Raw genomic sequence first — 16,988 nt, 5'->3', positions numbered from 1 at the left:
CATTGGCAGGAAAAACCTTGGAATATTCGAAGAGCTGAAAGAAGGCTGAAATGGCTGGAGCTTAACAAGCAAAAAGAGTATAGCACCAGATGAGGCTAGAGAAGTAAGTGGGGCCAGATATAGACAAATTTGTAAGTCATGATAAAAAGTATGAATTGGACTCTAAGTGAAAGACTTAGGTAAAGAAATGACACAATCTTGTTTACATTTTCAAGAGGCAATTCTGCCTGCTATGTGAGAAACAGATCAGCAAATGAAGGTGAAGATTAGAAGCAGGAAATTCAAAATAAGAGGGTATTTAGGTTAGGCTCATGAAACCATATAAAAGGTGATAGTCGCATTAAGATGTTGGCATCAGCAATAGGAAAAAAAATGTGTTGATTTTAAACATATTTCGAAGTAGAGTCAACACGACTTGGGAATAGCTTGATGGAACAGATTGAGAAGAAGGTATTGAGAAGTTTTGATCTTAATTAATATGTACCCAGTAAAAAAAAAAAAAATTATTTTTTATTTTTTTAGTAGTCTAATATAGAAATTTGAAATCATCCACAATTGTTCCTTCTTCCTTAATATTTACATCTGAAGCCTTTAAATTCTACCTATTGTAAGTCACAAATGTCTTCCAAATCCTGTCTATCCTTTTTAGATATACAGCTATCCCCTCCCCAGTCAGGCTCTCACCATATTCTCAGAGAGCTTTTCCTTTAAAATCATTTATAAAGGACAGGGTGTGGGCAGAAAAAGTGAGAAGGATAGATGAAAAATAGGCCAGCCATTTGTTAATAATTGTTAAATCTAAATAATGGCACATTATTATGTTCACTGCAACATAATTCACAATAGCAAAAAGATGGAAACAACCTAAGTGCCCATCAACAGATGAATGGATAAACAAATTATGGGACATACACACAATGGAATACTATGCAACAATAAAGAACAATGAAGAATCAGTAAAGCACCTCACAACATGGATGAATCTGGAGGGCATTATTCTGAGTAAAATAAATCAGTCACAAAAGGACAAATATTGTATAAGATCACTATGATAAGAACACAAGAAAAGGTTCAACAGGACCAAAGCAAAAGCAAAGAAGTTTCCTAGATGCATCCAAACACTTTGAGGGACAGAACAACTGGGGCTGGGGCCTGGAGACCATAGTTTCAGGGAAGATCTCAGTCAACTGGCATAATATAGTTTATAAGAAAATGGTCTACATCTCACTTTAGTGAGTAGTATCTGGGACCTTAAAAAGTTTGTATTCATCTAAGATACACCTATTGGTCCCATCCCACTCAGAGCAAAGGTGAATGAAGAAAACCAAAGACACAAAGAAAATACTAGCTCAATGGACTAAAGGATCAGATGAACCAGAGACCCCACCAGCCTGAGACCAGAAGAACTAGATGGTGCCCGGCTACCACCAATGACCACCCTGTCTGGGAACACAACAGAGTGTCCCAGACAGAGCAGGAGAAAAATGTAGAACAGAATTCATATCCACATAAAAAGACCAGACTTAATGGTCTGACACAGACTGGAAGAACCACTGAAACTATGACCCCCGAATGCTCTGTTAACCCAAAACTGAAAGCATTCCCAAAGCCCACTCTGCAGACAAAGATTAGATATGATTATAAAACAAGAAGTAATACACATGAGGAATGTGCTTCTTAGTTCAATCAGATATATGAGACCAAGGTAGGAAGGGACAAAAACTGGTCAAATGGACACACAGAACCCAGGGTGGAAAGGGGGAATGTGCTGTCACATTTTGGGGATTGCAACAAATGTCACACATGTATAAATTTTTGAATGAGAAATTTTTTTAATTAAATTTAAAAGATTATAGCCAAGTGAAAAAAAAGCTATATAATGGCTATAAAGGTTCTTATACCATACTACTTTTGTGAGTGTGTGAATATTACCATAATAGTTTTTTTTTAACTACCCAATAGACTTCTAACTAGCCACCCTGCCATCCCTGTTTATTTCATATTCTTCCCTCCTTCAGACCGATCTATTGAGCAAATTTGTCATGTCCCTCCCAATTTTAGTGCTTAAATTTTTGTTTTTCTTACAACAAGACCTTCAACAAAGTAAGCCCTAAAAGCAAAAGGTGGAGGAAGAGAAAATTTATCCCTACATAAGTTAGTTTCCAAAAAAAGTTACTAAAACTCAAAATTTATTTATTTTTTAATTTTGAAGTATTTTTTAAAATTCAGGCACATTTTATATTCTATTCCTTAATAGTCATCTTTTAAATAAAAATAACATTAAGATTTGAGGCTCTGAAAGAAAAATATTCCCTATATAATTGATACACGGGCAACTTGCTATTGCATTCAATTTCAAAATACCAATTTAAGAAATCTGGGGTGAACTGAAGTGAATCAAATATCCAGTTCATCATTCAGGCAATACTATCTCTTCTCCACCTTGGTTTCTTAATACCTCATGATCTTAGACATTCATGAAATGCAGATAAAAAGAATACACCTGCTCTACTATTGTACAAGCTACGCTAGAGTTATCACTGAACCATAATGATGAGAATGCAGCTAAGTAAATTGATGACACATCTTCAGGCTACTGTGGACAGAATCCTTACAAGCTTCTAAGGGTCTCTTTTTACTATCTCAAGGAAACACTAATATAAGGATTTTGAGAGTCTGAAACTACTAGTAATTCCCACATTCAGTTCCTCCAATCTTATTGTCAAACTTCATTTTCTTCTTTGTGTGTGTGTATGTTTTACTTTATTTGTTAATTGTACTTTAGATGAAGGTTTACAGAATTAGCTTCTCATTAAACAATTAGTACACATATTATTTTGTGACATTGGTTACCAACCCCACGACAGGTCAAAACTCTCCTTTTCTCAATCTTGGGTTCCCCATTACCAGCTTTCCTGTCCCCTCTTGCCTTCTCATCCTTACCCCTGGATTGGTGTGCCCATTTAGTCTCATTTTGTTTTATGGGCCTGTGTAATCTTTGGCTGAAGGGTGAGCCTCAGGAGTGATTTCATTACTGAGCTCAAAGGGTGTCTGGAAGCCATACTCTTCCGGTTTCTCCAGTCTCTCAGACCAGTAAGTCTGGTTTTTTTTTTTTTTTTTTTTTTTGGGTTGGGGGGAGTTAGAATTTTGTTCTACATTTCCTCCAGCTCTGTCCTGGACCCTCTAGTGTGATCCTTGTCAGAGCAGTCGGTGGTGGTAGCCGGGTACCATCTAGTTGTATTGGACTCAGTCTGGCGGAGGCTGTGCTACTTGTGGTCCATTTAGTCCTTTGGACTAATCTTTCCCTTGTGTCTTCAGTTTTCTTCATTCTCCCTTGCTCCAGAGGGGGTGACATCAGTGGAGTATCAGATGGCCGCTCACAAGCTTTTAAGATCCCAGAGACTACTCGCCAAAGTAGAATGTAGAACATTTTCTTTATAAACTATGTTATGCCAAATGAGCTAGATGTTCCCTGAGACCATTGTCCCCACAGCCCAGTAATTCGGTCCCTCAGGGAGTCGAACTTTATTTTCATTGTAGCATTTCAGTCATAATTTGTCTTATAATTGTTAATCAAAAGTGCTAAGTCTTAAAAAAAAAAAAAACTGCCTAATAACCCAAATTCGTGGACATTTTTTTAATCATTAAGGTGAAAACAATCCATTCACATTATTTAGGATTTATTTATCGTCTCTTTGCTTGGGGAAATATTATATTTCAACTCTGACTATAAAAACATTTTAACCAATTAAACTGGTTTATATCTATTTAGCAGATAAAGCAGTCAAATTAACTTTGTATTTGATTATAAATTTGTTGAAGGAGATATTCAAACTATAGTATTTTTAAAAGTTATAACATTTTTGTCACACCTCTGAACACCCTAAGACAATATAAAAAGCTAGAAGTTCCTGGTGAAGAGAATAAGAGATGTATGAGAAGCTTGATGCAAAACAAGCCTGCCCCATCTGTGCACCCTGTCCATCAGAAAACTTTTATTTCTCCTTTAAAAATTCCTCACTATATTTTTTGGCTGGTTTTCTTAGGTTTTGTACTTTCATATTTTACCATGACGCAATGTGCATACTAATAAGTTTCTAGAGACATCATCCATATAAAGTGAACAAAATCGGTAAAATTACCAAATCATCAAAGTCTGTGCTTTTATCCAACTGAATATTCAATGATGAAGTGAACCTCATTTCTCAGTCCACTATTTAAAATGCCTTTTAAGAGCATTAAAATTTGTCAGGTGACAAATTTGGCCATATCGACAGCACATTTTTTTAGGTGCCGTCGAGTCAGTTCTGACTCATAGTGACCCTACGTACAACAGAATGAAACACTGGCCGCTCCTGCGCCATGTCCACAATCGTTGTTATGCTTGAGCCCTTTGATGCAGCCACTGTGTCACTCTATCTCATTGAGGGTCTTCCTCTTTTTCATTGACCCTGTAGTTTACCAAGCATCTACAACATAGAATTTAATAAATGTGCTATTATTTTATGACCTTCATATTCCAAAAGATTCTAAAATCAGTCTTAAAGAAAGCTCTTGATCCATATTCACTCTTTTGTTATTTACAAAAATAAACAAAATGTTTGTAATTATTCTTAAACTCTGCATGACTAGTTTTTAAATGTTACCTCAATGGTAGTTTTATGCAGTCACTGATTTCGATTTTCCAACATAAGATGTAGTAAGATTCATTGCTCATTTGCATTTCCACAATAAATAAAGTCCATGTTTTAAGTAAGCATTAAGGTACCCATTATACTTGTTAGATTAGCCATTTGGGCTATCTTCCAATTCCTCTTCTATATTTGGACTTCAACTTTCCTTTCTTTTGCCCTCGAATTCACTGTGAAGATCTTAAGGAAAATGCTGAGTCTATCACAAAATCAAATGGTATCCTGTGTTAAATCACTATGCCCTGAATATTCAAGTTGAAAATTTTTCTGATTTAATCAACCATCCAAGTTCCCAGTTGAAAATACAATTTTAAACAATCATTGTGTTTTAAACAGATTAAAGTGACGCTGAAATGAGGTTAAAAAAGAAAAAGGTTTGCTATTTTTTTCATTTTATACACACATGCATTTTAAAAGTGTAAACATTTGAAATTTATTTTCATGAAACTCTTCATGTAAAACTGAAGCTCCAGGAATATATGTCATTTTCAATCCTGTAATTTCATATCCTTCAACTTTTTACGGCTTTTACACATAGCTCAGGTTGAGAACTTTGGAGTCCACACTTCTCCGTCTGGGTCTAGCATAAAAGGTCCTTCATCATGAGCTCCTTCTTGCTTTGAAAATTCCCTCACTCTCCTCCCCAGAAAATTCTCTTCTGTATACCTTGTACTCAACTGTTTCAATGTTTTCCTAACATGACCGAATCCCCTCCTGCACACATTGTTTCCTCTGCCTAGGTCTCCCTTTCTCCCTCTTCTCTCTTGATAAACTCATCCTTCTAAACAGCTCAAACATTGAAAACTCCATGAAATCTTCTCCAAACCTCGGCTCCTATGCACCCCATACTGTATATTTTAACGTTTCTATTCACATGCTTGCCTTCCCACTAAACTGTGAACTTCTTTGAGAGCAGAGAGGGAGTCTTCTTCACCTTTGGATCACAGGAGTCTAACACAGGGCCTAGCATGTGGTAGATGATCAATAACATTTTGCTAAATAATTCATGAAATACTATGTTAATTCATTCTTTGTCTACAACAACCAGTTCTTTTCTAAGGATATAGATCATTTAAAACAAGTGCTAGTCACAAACTCAGAAAGTAAAAGACTAATAAAGACTTGATTAAACTGAATATGTGATTGTTCTATACACCTAAGTGGCCAGGGTCATAAGGAATTGATTAAACATTCATCAGCTGTCTATTCTTAGTTAGCAAGTGGCATTGATTTCCCTTTCCTAGAGGCAATTATTCATAGGACAGAATTTCATTTTTCTTGAAAGCTGTAGATATAGTTCTGACAAAACAGAGGGAGAAAAAAGAAAATCGTTCTTCCGATCTCTGTAAGCCTATAAGCAGTAAATGGTTCTGACTTCCAAGGCATACTGACAGAGGTTTGTTGATAAACTATCCTCTATAGAACACCAAAACAGGAATATATTATGGAATAGAACACCAAAACAGGAATATATTATAGAATAGAACACCAAAACAGGAATATATTATAGAATAGAACACCAAAACAGGAATATATTGGCTTTTACTTTCAATATGTCTAACATGACAGCTCTTATTTATGGTTGCTTTCAACTTACTTTAGCATGGCATGGGGTGAAAACTCTTCTGTTTAACAACTCAATGCAATGACCGCAGTCGTGCTCAGTACAATTTCTAGCAGGTCTCCTTGTTGTTACTTTAAATGATTTCTCAAATTCCCAGCTCTCAATAAATAATTCTATGTCTTCCATATTGGTAATAACTGTGCCATTTTGCATCCTTAGATCATCATCTGGATCATCATTGCAAATTCCTAGAAAGAATATGTGACATTTAGATGGGAAAAATATCTGACTTAAACAAAATGTGGGCAGCAGAAGTGGGCAGCTTAATAACCGATTTTAATATAATGAGTTATTTACTGAATTTATTTACCTTTTGGCTTTAAGATTGATAGTTTTTTTTTTTTTTATTATTATGGGTCTGATTTTTTGATAAAATAATATAGAACTACCTGAACCATATAAGAAAGAATTCATGATCCTAAAAGTCAAAACATTTGAAAAGACCACTAAGATGAAGGAGGACTTTGATTCAACTCTCACACTTCTTCTCTATTACTATCATCTCCAGCTGAGAACTAGTTCTTGAGCCTAAAGAGATATTGTCCAGCGTCATGGACATTTGGTGATTGCCTCCCAGGTATCCACTGCCTGGGAAACCCTTCCTGAAAACACTTTTTTTTTCCCATTTGGGAACTATCCCTGCCCTATCATGTACACAGCACATGACAATATGCCCCAGGAGGGCCCCAGCTGACATAAAGGTAATCCTTACTCCCTTGTTTTGGCAACTGTTCCAGGTAATCCGGGCATAAACCAATCAGGTCGTGGGAATCACTTAGATTCTTTCAGCATTAGGGCAACCATTACCAAGTTCAGAACTTGAACTGGAAATTCTAGGACACAGGTAATCTCCTTTCCTTGGATGACATGGCCTGTTAATGGCCTGGCTATGCTGCCCTTAGTTTCCTTGAGGAAAGCTAGACTGAAGATGGAGCTTACTCTTTACCCAGTGGTGTGCAGAGCCAAAGGAAGTACAGAGAAATGGGACCAGAACCTTAGTAACACCTTACCCCAAACCTACCTATCTAAAAACTTAATTAAAAAAAAGTTCTACAGTACTAAGCTATAAAAGATATAAATCAAACTTTTTTTGCAAATATTAAATTTTTTAATCCTCCAGGAATCGTATCAAGATAAATAATAGTTGCTGCTGCTGTAGTTGCCTCAACCCTGTGTGTGTGTGTGTGTGTGTATACATAAAAAGGATTCAAGTTAAGTGAACTATACTGTAAAGCAACTACTAGTTTTTTAAAGCTAAGCTTTTCTGGAAAAGATAAGGGCTAGTGAAAAATACACTTCCACTGCAACTGCAGCCACCACCTCCACAGACTGCACACCGCTAGGAAGAATGGAGTGGTGATATCAGCCCCCATCCCGGTGACCAGGCTCAGTTTGTGTCATGTTAACAAAGCAGTCCTGGCATTGCCTGGATTTCCCTTTAAGCAGCTACCCCTGCCACGCTGTGTCGGTCATGGAATTTAGAAAGTAACCCCCAGCTAGCAAAAAAAATAATACTAGGCCCTTTCTACAGTGATTAGTTAAAAATCCAGTAAGCATAGTGTCTGTCTTTATAAAAGCAAGAGCTTACAAGAAAAGAGGAAGAAAAAAAAACATGAAACTCTGACAGAAATCGTAACACTCAGGAGCGATAAATCATAGAAAATATGCATTTCAAAAGTCTCTGAGTTACTACTCAACTACCATGAAGTCATTACATTATTCAAATATATACATACTTAATAATAACTATTTCTACAATAATAGCCTTATGTCATCATAGATGTCTGAGCTATGTTTATCATAGTCTAAATAAGCAAGTAAATATGTAAACCATTTTAGCAAAACTTTCCTTAAAGAATAAATTACATCCTAAAAGAATAAATTGGGGTATTTCATCTAATTTGCCGAGGGCAAGGACTTGACCTTATTCTTTTAAGAGCTGTCAGCACCTAGTGCAGTGTCAAACACTCAAAAGGTGATCCATAAACTTTTACTCAATCAATATTTTTTTGTTGTTTTTGTTAGGTACCGTTGAGTTGGTTCCAGCTCAAAAGGACCCTACAGAACCAAACACTGCCTGGTCCTGCCCCATCCTCGCGATTGTTGCAACGCCTGAGCCCATAGTTGCAGCTACTGTGTCAATCCATCTCATTGAGTGTCTTCCTCTTTTTCAGTGACCCTCTACTTTTCCAAGCACGATGTCCTATTCCAGGGACTGACCCCTCCTGATTACCTATCCAAAGTATGTGAGATGAAGTCTCGCCATCCTCGCTTCTAAAAAGCATTCTGAAGGTACTTCTTCCAAGACAGTTTGCTCATTCTTTTGGCAGTTCATGGTATATTCAATATTCTTTGCCAACACCATAATTCAAAGGTGTCAATTCTTCGGTCTTCCTTATTCATTGCCCAGCTTTTGCATGTATATGAGGCACTTGAAAACGCCATGGCTTGAGTCAGGCACACTGTCATGTATTGAATTGTCCCCCCTAAAAATATGTGTAAACTTAGTTAGGCCATGATTCCCAATACTGTGCAGTTGACCTCCATTTTGTGATTGTAATTTTATGTTAAGAGGATTAGGGTGGGATTGTAATATACCCTTACTAAGGTCACATCCTGAGCCAATGTAAAAGGAGTTTCCCTGGAGTGTGACCTGCACTACCTTTTATCTTATAAGAGATAAAAGGAAAGGGAAGCAAGCAGAGAGCAGGGACCTCATACCACCAAGAAAGAAGCAGCGGGAGCACAGCGTGTCCGTTAGGCCCGCAGTTTCTGCACGGAAAACCTCCTAGTCCAGGGGAAGACTGATGAGAAGGACTTTCCTCCAGAGCCAACAGAGAAAGCCTTACCCTGGAGCTAATGCCCTGAATTTGGACTTCTAGCCTACCAGGCTGTGAGAAAATAAATTTCTCTTTGTTAAAGCCACCACTTGTGGTATTTCTGTTATAGCAGCACTAGATAACTAAGACACACACCTTAGTCCTTAAAGTGACATCTTTGCTTTTCAACACTTTAAAGAGGTCTTTTGCAGCAGATTTGCTCAGTGCAATACATCATTTGATTTCTTGATGCGTGCTGCTTCCATGGGTGTCGATTGTGGATGCATGTAAAATGAAATCTTTGACAACTTTAATCTTTTCTCCATTTAACATGATGTTGTTTATTGGTCCAGTTGTGAGGATTTAGGTTTTCTTTATGTTGAGATATGATCCATACCGAAGGCTGTTGTCTTTGATCTTCATCAGTAAGTGCTTCAAGTCTTCATCACTTCAGCAAGTAATGTCGTGTCATCTGTATAACGCAGGTTGTTAACGAGTCTTCCTCCAATCCCGATGCCCTATTCTTCTTCAGATAGTCTAGCTTCTCAGATTATTTGCTTAGCATACAGATTGAATATGTATGGTGAAAGGATACAACCCTGATTCACACCTTTCCTGACTCTAAATCACACAGTATCCCCTTTTTCTTTTTGAATGACTGCCTCCTGATCTATGTATAGGCTCCTCATGAGCACAGTTAAGTGTCCTGGAATTCCCATTCTATACAATGTTGTCCATGATATGTTATGATCCACACAGTGCAATGTCTTTGCATAGTCAATAAAACACAGGTGAACATCTTTCTGGTATTCTCTGCTTTCGGCCAGGATTCATCTGACATCAGCAATGATATCCCTCATTGCACGTCCTCTTCTGAATTCAGCTTGAATTTCTGAAAATTCCCTGTTGATTTACTGCTGCAACCAATTTTGAATGATCTTCAGCAAGATTTTACTTGTGTGTGATATTAATGATATTGTTCAATAATTTCCACATTCGGTTGGATCACCTTTCTTTGAAATACGCACAAATATGGATCCTTTCCACTCTGTTAGCCAGGTGGCTGTCTTCCAAATTTCATTTGTTGAAACACAGCGGTTAAGAGCTTGGCTGCTAACCAAAAGGTCAGCAGTTTGAATCTACCTGCTGCTCCTTGAACACTCCATGGGGCAGCTCTACTCTGTCCTATTGGGTTGCTATGAGTTGGAATCGACTTGACAGCAATGGGTTTATATCCAATTAATATTTAGTGAGCTAAAATAGATACATTGTATTCAACTAACCCTGACTCTGTATATTAAGCAACATGTTAAGTGTTTTACATTTACTTTCTCATTTAATCCTAATAACCATTTTAATGTAGATGCAACTGTCCCCATTTTAAGATGAGGAAAATGATGTTCACTTAAGAGCACAGAGCTGTAAAATTGGGACAGCTCATGTTCAGCTTTCTAGGAGACACTAGAGCCAGTATTTTTGTCTTGTTATATACCTAGAGATATTGCTAATTTGTTACTTTTGGCTTATAATTCTTTATATATCTATGTAAAATATTAATATATGAAACTAGATATAGAGGTACATCCAGGCTTTACAGTTCACAATAAAAAGGGAAAATAGATTCAGAATATTGTGCTTTCTGCATCTAACCTTCAAGGAAACTTAAACACATTTTCCCTGATTTCAAACTTAAAAAAAAAAAAGGAAGAAACAGTTTTGTAAGCCCTTAACCTTTCTATATCTTATTTTTATCACATGTAAATTGAGATAACATGAGTACCTACTTACTAGACTTATTGTTAAAATTAATGAGGTAGAATATGAAAGATAATGGCCTGATACTTTGTTAATGCTTAATAGAGATGAACTAGTAGGATAATGAGAAACTAATTTGATCTGTAAACCAGCATTTCAAACACAATTTAAAAAATAAATAAATAATTGACGGGGAGTGGGGGGAGATGAGCTAGTAGGAATACAAACAATCTCCATATTAATAGCTATAAGCGTATATTGCCATAAAATATTCAAATTGAAATGCTATTGTTTGCTTCTTAAACCTGTTTATTGAAAGTTACTCCTTTCCTCAATGTTCACATAAGGGACTGAAAGTTACTATCACATCTCAAATCTGAAAAGTAGGACCGCAGGAGTCAAAAGGGTGTAATACAAGAGGGGAAAGAAATGTTAGAAGAAATTGAGATTTGTAGAGCAGTGCTCACCGCAAAGCCCTTCTGTGTGTGATGACAAGTTAAACCGGGAGCCAAAATGAATGTCTATGATTCCTGTCAGATGAGCCCACTTTATGATGAGTCCAGCTGGAGTGGTAATCACATACATTGTACCAGAATCCTCTATGAACAGTTCATGACTTGCAAAGGGCAGAGGCACAACAACAGAATCCACTTCTATCTAAAATAGCACAAATACACCTTTTAGAAAAAATTTGTTTTTAAGTATATGCTCATAAAATTAAAAATCCAGATTTTTTCCATTTCTTTCTGAATTCATAGAAACTATTTTGATATTTTAATTTATATCTTTGCTGTTGCCAAAACTTCTCTTTACTTCTAAGCTCTTTTCATTATTCCATTGCTATTCCTTCCTATATTTCATATTTGTTCTAACCCACTTGCCTTTTGTTCTCTTCTAAACTTAACTTTGTTTTATATTATGTATGCTTTTATGTCTGTTTCCCTCCATATATGGTTGGTTACACCATTACTCTAAAAGAACTTAATAAAGTTCTTTTCAGGATGTTTTCTTTAATCTGGGTTCTCTCTTTCTTTGACCTTTTAAATCAGTGTTTGTTTAAATATAATATTCATAATAAATACCTGCCAAGCTTATTAAACATTAAGATTCCCAGCAATTATGATTCCTAGGTTTGGTTTGGGGTCTAGGGCTCCACAGTTTTAGCATGTACTCTTGGTAATATGAATATAGAAAGTCTGAGGACTCTACATGGTAAAACCATGCTTCAAATACTGGCAAAGAATTGGAGCCATGTGCTATAGCTAACAGTAAATTTTTCGAGGTTACTCTTTACCAATCATTGAGTTTCTTATCTTTATATCACTTATACTGCTGCCTTCAGCCTGAAGCCTCCTTTATCTTCTCCTCTGCCTGGTTAATTTCTACTCATTCTTTTAGCTTTATCTTAGGTGCAACCTCCTCCAACAAGCCCTATCTACCCTCCTATAAGGTGCATCCAGTGGTCTTTCTCTCTGGTTCCATGATATCTTGGTCATAACTCTATCACTCCACCTCCTTTACATTTATGCAACCTCTCACACAACCACAAGTTACCTGAGATCAGGAACTGTGTCATTTTATCATGTAAACTATCAAAAAAATGATTATTTAAATAATTAGTTATTAACTGAATACAATAAGCCCTGCAGCCCAAACATTCAAAATATTGCACTGATCGGGTTTGAACTTTTTGTTTTCCACCTATATTATTTCCTGCTAATGTATCAACCTCATCAGAATCACGGGTATATATTAATGCTATCATCCAAAAAAAGTATCTTATTCACATATTTCAAATTTTACTTAAATACCTTATTATATTTTAGGCTCACTGTGAAACTGCTTCCAGTCTAAAATCCATGGACCTGTACTAATGAACAGAATTCTTTTCAGAAATCACATAATATCTCACATATTTTGAGCAAAATATTTATCCTTTTTTTTTTTCTTATCTTTTAGAAAGAACCATTTAGACCTGAGTAAAGGATCCAGGTCTTAACTCACTGTTATTCATTAAGCACATATTCCTGGGGATACAAGTTTTTCCTATAAAACCAAATAGCTGCTTTTCAAATTTTTTATAATGCATTGCTCCTCTTCAATTTATCTCAATAAAGTTAAATATTCTTCCTCTTTTCTTATTTTAGCTACCACTATTTACCAAAAAACTAATGGTATTTTAACACTTTAAAACTATTTCTTTAATCTGTTCTTCTCTCAGTGACCTTTAGCCTGAAAGTCATAGCTACTACACGTTTCAGCTTTATGATCCCTTTTTTCACATCATATCTACTTTTCCTAATTTGTAACACAAATGGTAACTCTGGGGCTAAGAAGTTTGGCTACTTACATTATCCAAGAGGGCTTTAACATCTTTAACAAAATAGCCTTAACATAACAGTTAACCTCACAAAGAAGCATTTGCAACAATTGGCTCATTATAGAGGGAGAAATACAATATTCAGAAACATCTTTAGACTGCCCATGAAAACAATGCTTAGATGTCCAAAACCCAAACCCATTGCCGTTGAGTCGATTCTGACTCAGTGGAATTCCACTGATATATCCAATTTTCCCTCTTATTGAAAATAATTGTTTATTTAATTTACTATTTTCATCTAATGCAAGGACTTGAACTTTTTTTTTAACTTTGTGTTCTTACCTTTCTTTCTAAACGATTGACAAGTATTTTGTATATAGATGTTGTCAGATTTAACTTCTTAAAACAAAGTCCAGAGATCCTTCCAGAGGAGACCTTGTTTAAAAAAAATAAAAATTAAAACTTTGTGGACTTAAAAATAATTTCAGTAATAAACAAAATGTGTTTAATAAGTACTTTGCAAATATTCACTAGCTTTTTCAATGAGTTTCCATTCTGAAAAACAATATAAAGGGAAAAAGAAATTAAAGAAATGTATTACTTGACTTTTATAAAGCATTATTTTGGTTAATATATACCTCTAAGTACATTCACATGAAACATTTTTTGGTTAAGTACCAGATCAATATCAGTGAGTTCCTGAGCCCTTTTCTATTCTAAGAACTCCTGGTGCTACAACATACTTGAGGTAAAGATTTATGAAGAAATGACTACAAGAATGGATCATGACTCTAATACAATAGACTTTAAGTCAAACTCTACCGTAAGAGACAAAGAAGGGCATTATATAATGATTAAAGGGTTGATCCACCAAGAGGACATAATCATAATAAATACTAACATACCCAATGACAGAGTTCCAAAATACATAAAACAAACTCCAACACAATTGAAAAGAGAAATACACAGTTCTAAAATAATAGCAGGAGACTTTAACACACTACTTTCAATGACGGACAGAACAACTAGCAAGAAACTCAGCAAAGATACAGAAGATCTAAATAGCACAATTAACCAATTCAACCTCATAGACATATACAGAACACAGCACCCAACAACAGACTAGTACACGTTCTTCTCCAATGCACACGGATCATTCTCCAGAATGGACTGTATATTACGTCACAGAGCAAGCCTAAATAAATTCAAAAACATTGAAATAATACAAAACATCTTCTCTGATCATAACATTATAAAACTAGAAATCAAGAACAAGGAAAAAGGTAAACACACGGAAACTGAATAACACCTTACTTAAAAACTATCGGGTAACAGAAGAAATTAAAAATGAAATAAAAAAAAAATCTTAGAATCAAATGGGAGTGAAAACTCAACATACCAAAACCTTTGGGACACAGCAAAAGCAGTGGAGAATTTATAGCAATACATGCACACATCAAAAAAGCAGGGCCAAAATAAACAACTTAACCTTCTAACCAGAACAAGTAGGAAAAGCAGCAAAAGAAGTCTGTAGTCACCAGAAAAAAGGAAATAATAAAGATCCAAATCCAAAACCCTTTGCCACTGAGTCAATTCCGACTCATAGCGACCCTATAGGACAGAGTAGAACTGCCCTATAGAGTTTCCAAGGAGCACCTGGTAGATTCAAACTGCAGACCTTTTGGTTAGCAGCCATAGCACATAATCACAACACCACCAGGGTTTCCTGATAAAGACCAGAGCAGAAATAAATGAAATAGAAAACAGAAAAACGATAGAAAGAATCAGCAAGACTAGATAGGTTCTTTGAGAAGATCAATAAAATTGATAAACCACCTGATATATTGACAAAGAAAAAAATAGGAGGATGCAAATAACCAAAATAAGAAATGGAATGGGTGACATTATAACAGAACCAACTGTCATGGATTGAATTCTGTCCCCCAAAAACTGTGTGTATCAACTTGGTTAGGCCATGATTCCTAACATTCTGTGGTTGTCCTCCATTTTGTGATTATAATTTTATGTTAAAGAGGATTAGGGTGGGATTGTAACACCCTTACCAGGTCATATCCCTGATTCAATATAAAGGGAGTTTCCCTGGGGTGTGGCCTGCTCCACCTTTTATCTCTTAAGAGATAAAAGGAAAGGGAAGCTAGCAGAGAGTGGGAACCCCATACCACCAAGAAAGCTGCACTGGAAGCAAAGCGTGTCTTTTAGATCTGAGGCTCCTGCTCTGAGATGCTCCCAGACCAAGGGAAGACTGATGACAAGGACCTTCCTCCACAGCTGACAGAGAGAGAAAGCCTTCCCCTGGAGTTGGCACACTGAATTCGGACTTCTAGCCTATTGGACTGTGAGAGAATAAACTTCTCTTTGTTAAAGCTGTCCACTTGTGGTATATCTGTTATACCAGCACTAGATAACTAAGATACCAACTGAGATTTTAAAAAATCGTAATAGAATATTATTAAAAAATTTTTACTCCAACAAATTTGAAAACCTAGAAGAAATGGACAAATTTCTAGAAACATATCACCTACCTAAACTAACACAAATAGAGGCAGAAAATTTGAATGGACATATAACAAAAGAAGAAATTAAAGATGTCATAAAAAAAGCTCCCAACACAAAAAAAGGCCCAGCCACATGGCTTTACTGGGGAATTCTACTAAACATTCAGAGAAAAGCTGACAGCAATTCACTTAAACTATTCCAGAACATTTAAAAGGAAGGAATACTCCCTAATTCATTGTATGAAGTTAGGATAACTCTGATACTAAAGCCAGTCAACCCCAAAAAAACCCAGTGCCGTCAAAGACACCACTAACAAAGAAAATTACAGACAAATATCCCTCATGAATACAGATGCAAAAATTCTCAACAAAATTCTAGCCGACAGAATTTAACAGCATATCAAAAAAATAATACATCATGATCAAGTGAGATTCACACCAGGGATGCAAGGATGGTTCAACATTAGAAAATTAATCAACATATTTACCACATAAATAAAACAAAGGAAAAGAATCACATGATCATCACAATTGATACAGAAAAGGCATTTGATAAAATCCAACACCTTGTCCTGATAAAAACTCTCAGTGAACAGGAATAGAAGGGAAATTTCTCAGTATAATTAAGGGCATATACACAAAACCAACAGCCAACATTAGGCTCAATGGAGAAAGATTAAGAGCATTCCTCTTGAGGATAGGAATGAGACAAGGATGTCCTTTATTACTACTCTTATTCAATATTGTACTGGAAGTTCTAGCTAAAGCAAAAAGGCAAGAATGGGTAATAAATGGTGCCCAAATTGGAAAGGAAGAAGTAAAACTATCCTTATTGATGAAATGATCCTATATATATAAAATTCCAGAGCACCCACAAGAAAGCTATTGGAACTAATAGAAGGATTCAGCAAAGTGTCAGGGTATGAGATCAATACACAAAAATCAGTTGAGTTCGCCTAAACTAACAAGGGGAACTCTGAAAAGGAAATCATGAAATCAAGAACATTTACAATAGCCCACAAAAGAATAAAATACCTAGGAATAAACCTAACTAGGAATGACGGCACTGGGTTTCTGGGTAGGGATGTAAGAGACTTATACACGGAAAAATATAAAATACTACTGTAAGAAACTAAAAGAGATCTACGTAAGTGGAAAAACATTCCATGTTCATGGATTGGAAGACTTAACACTGAAAATGTCAATAATATCTAAAGAAATCTATAGATATAATGCAATCCTGATCAAATCCAAACAACGTTC

At 35.9% G+C, this 16,988-nt stretch overlaps 1 protein-coding gene across 1 annotated transcript in view; it reads right to left on the bottom strand.

Moving 5' to 3' along the window:
• The window catches only part of OTOGL (otogelin like), a 344,392-nt gene that overhangs the window by 27,921 nt on the left and 299,483 nt on the right, over positions 1-16,988 (bottom strand). The window contains exons 42-45 of the mRNA XM_049884965.1: positions 13,741-13,764; positions 13,552-13,644; positions 11,357-11,546; positions 6,289-6,503 (exon numbers count right to left, since the gene is read on the bottom strand). Coding sequence (XP_049740922.1) covers positions 6,289-6,503; positions 11,357-11,546; positions 13,552-13,644; positions 13,741-13,764 — 522 coding nt within the window. The remainder of the gene's footprint in view (positions 1-6,288; positions 6,504-11,356; positions 11,547-13,551; positions 13,645-13,740; positions 13,765-16,988) is intronic.

Source organism: Elephas maximus, chromosome 4, assembly GCF_024166365.1.
Source record: "Elephas maximus indicus isolate mEleMax1 chromosome 4, mEleMax1 primary haplotype, whole genome shotgun sequence".
In the NCBI taxonomy this organism is placed as follows: Eukaryota; Metazoa; Chordata; class Mammalia; order Proboscidea; family Elephantidae; genus Elephas; species Elephas maximus.
Note: the sequence above shows the minus strand (reverse complement) of the source record. Positions and strands in the feature narration are given on the sequence as shown.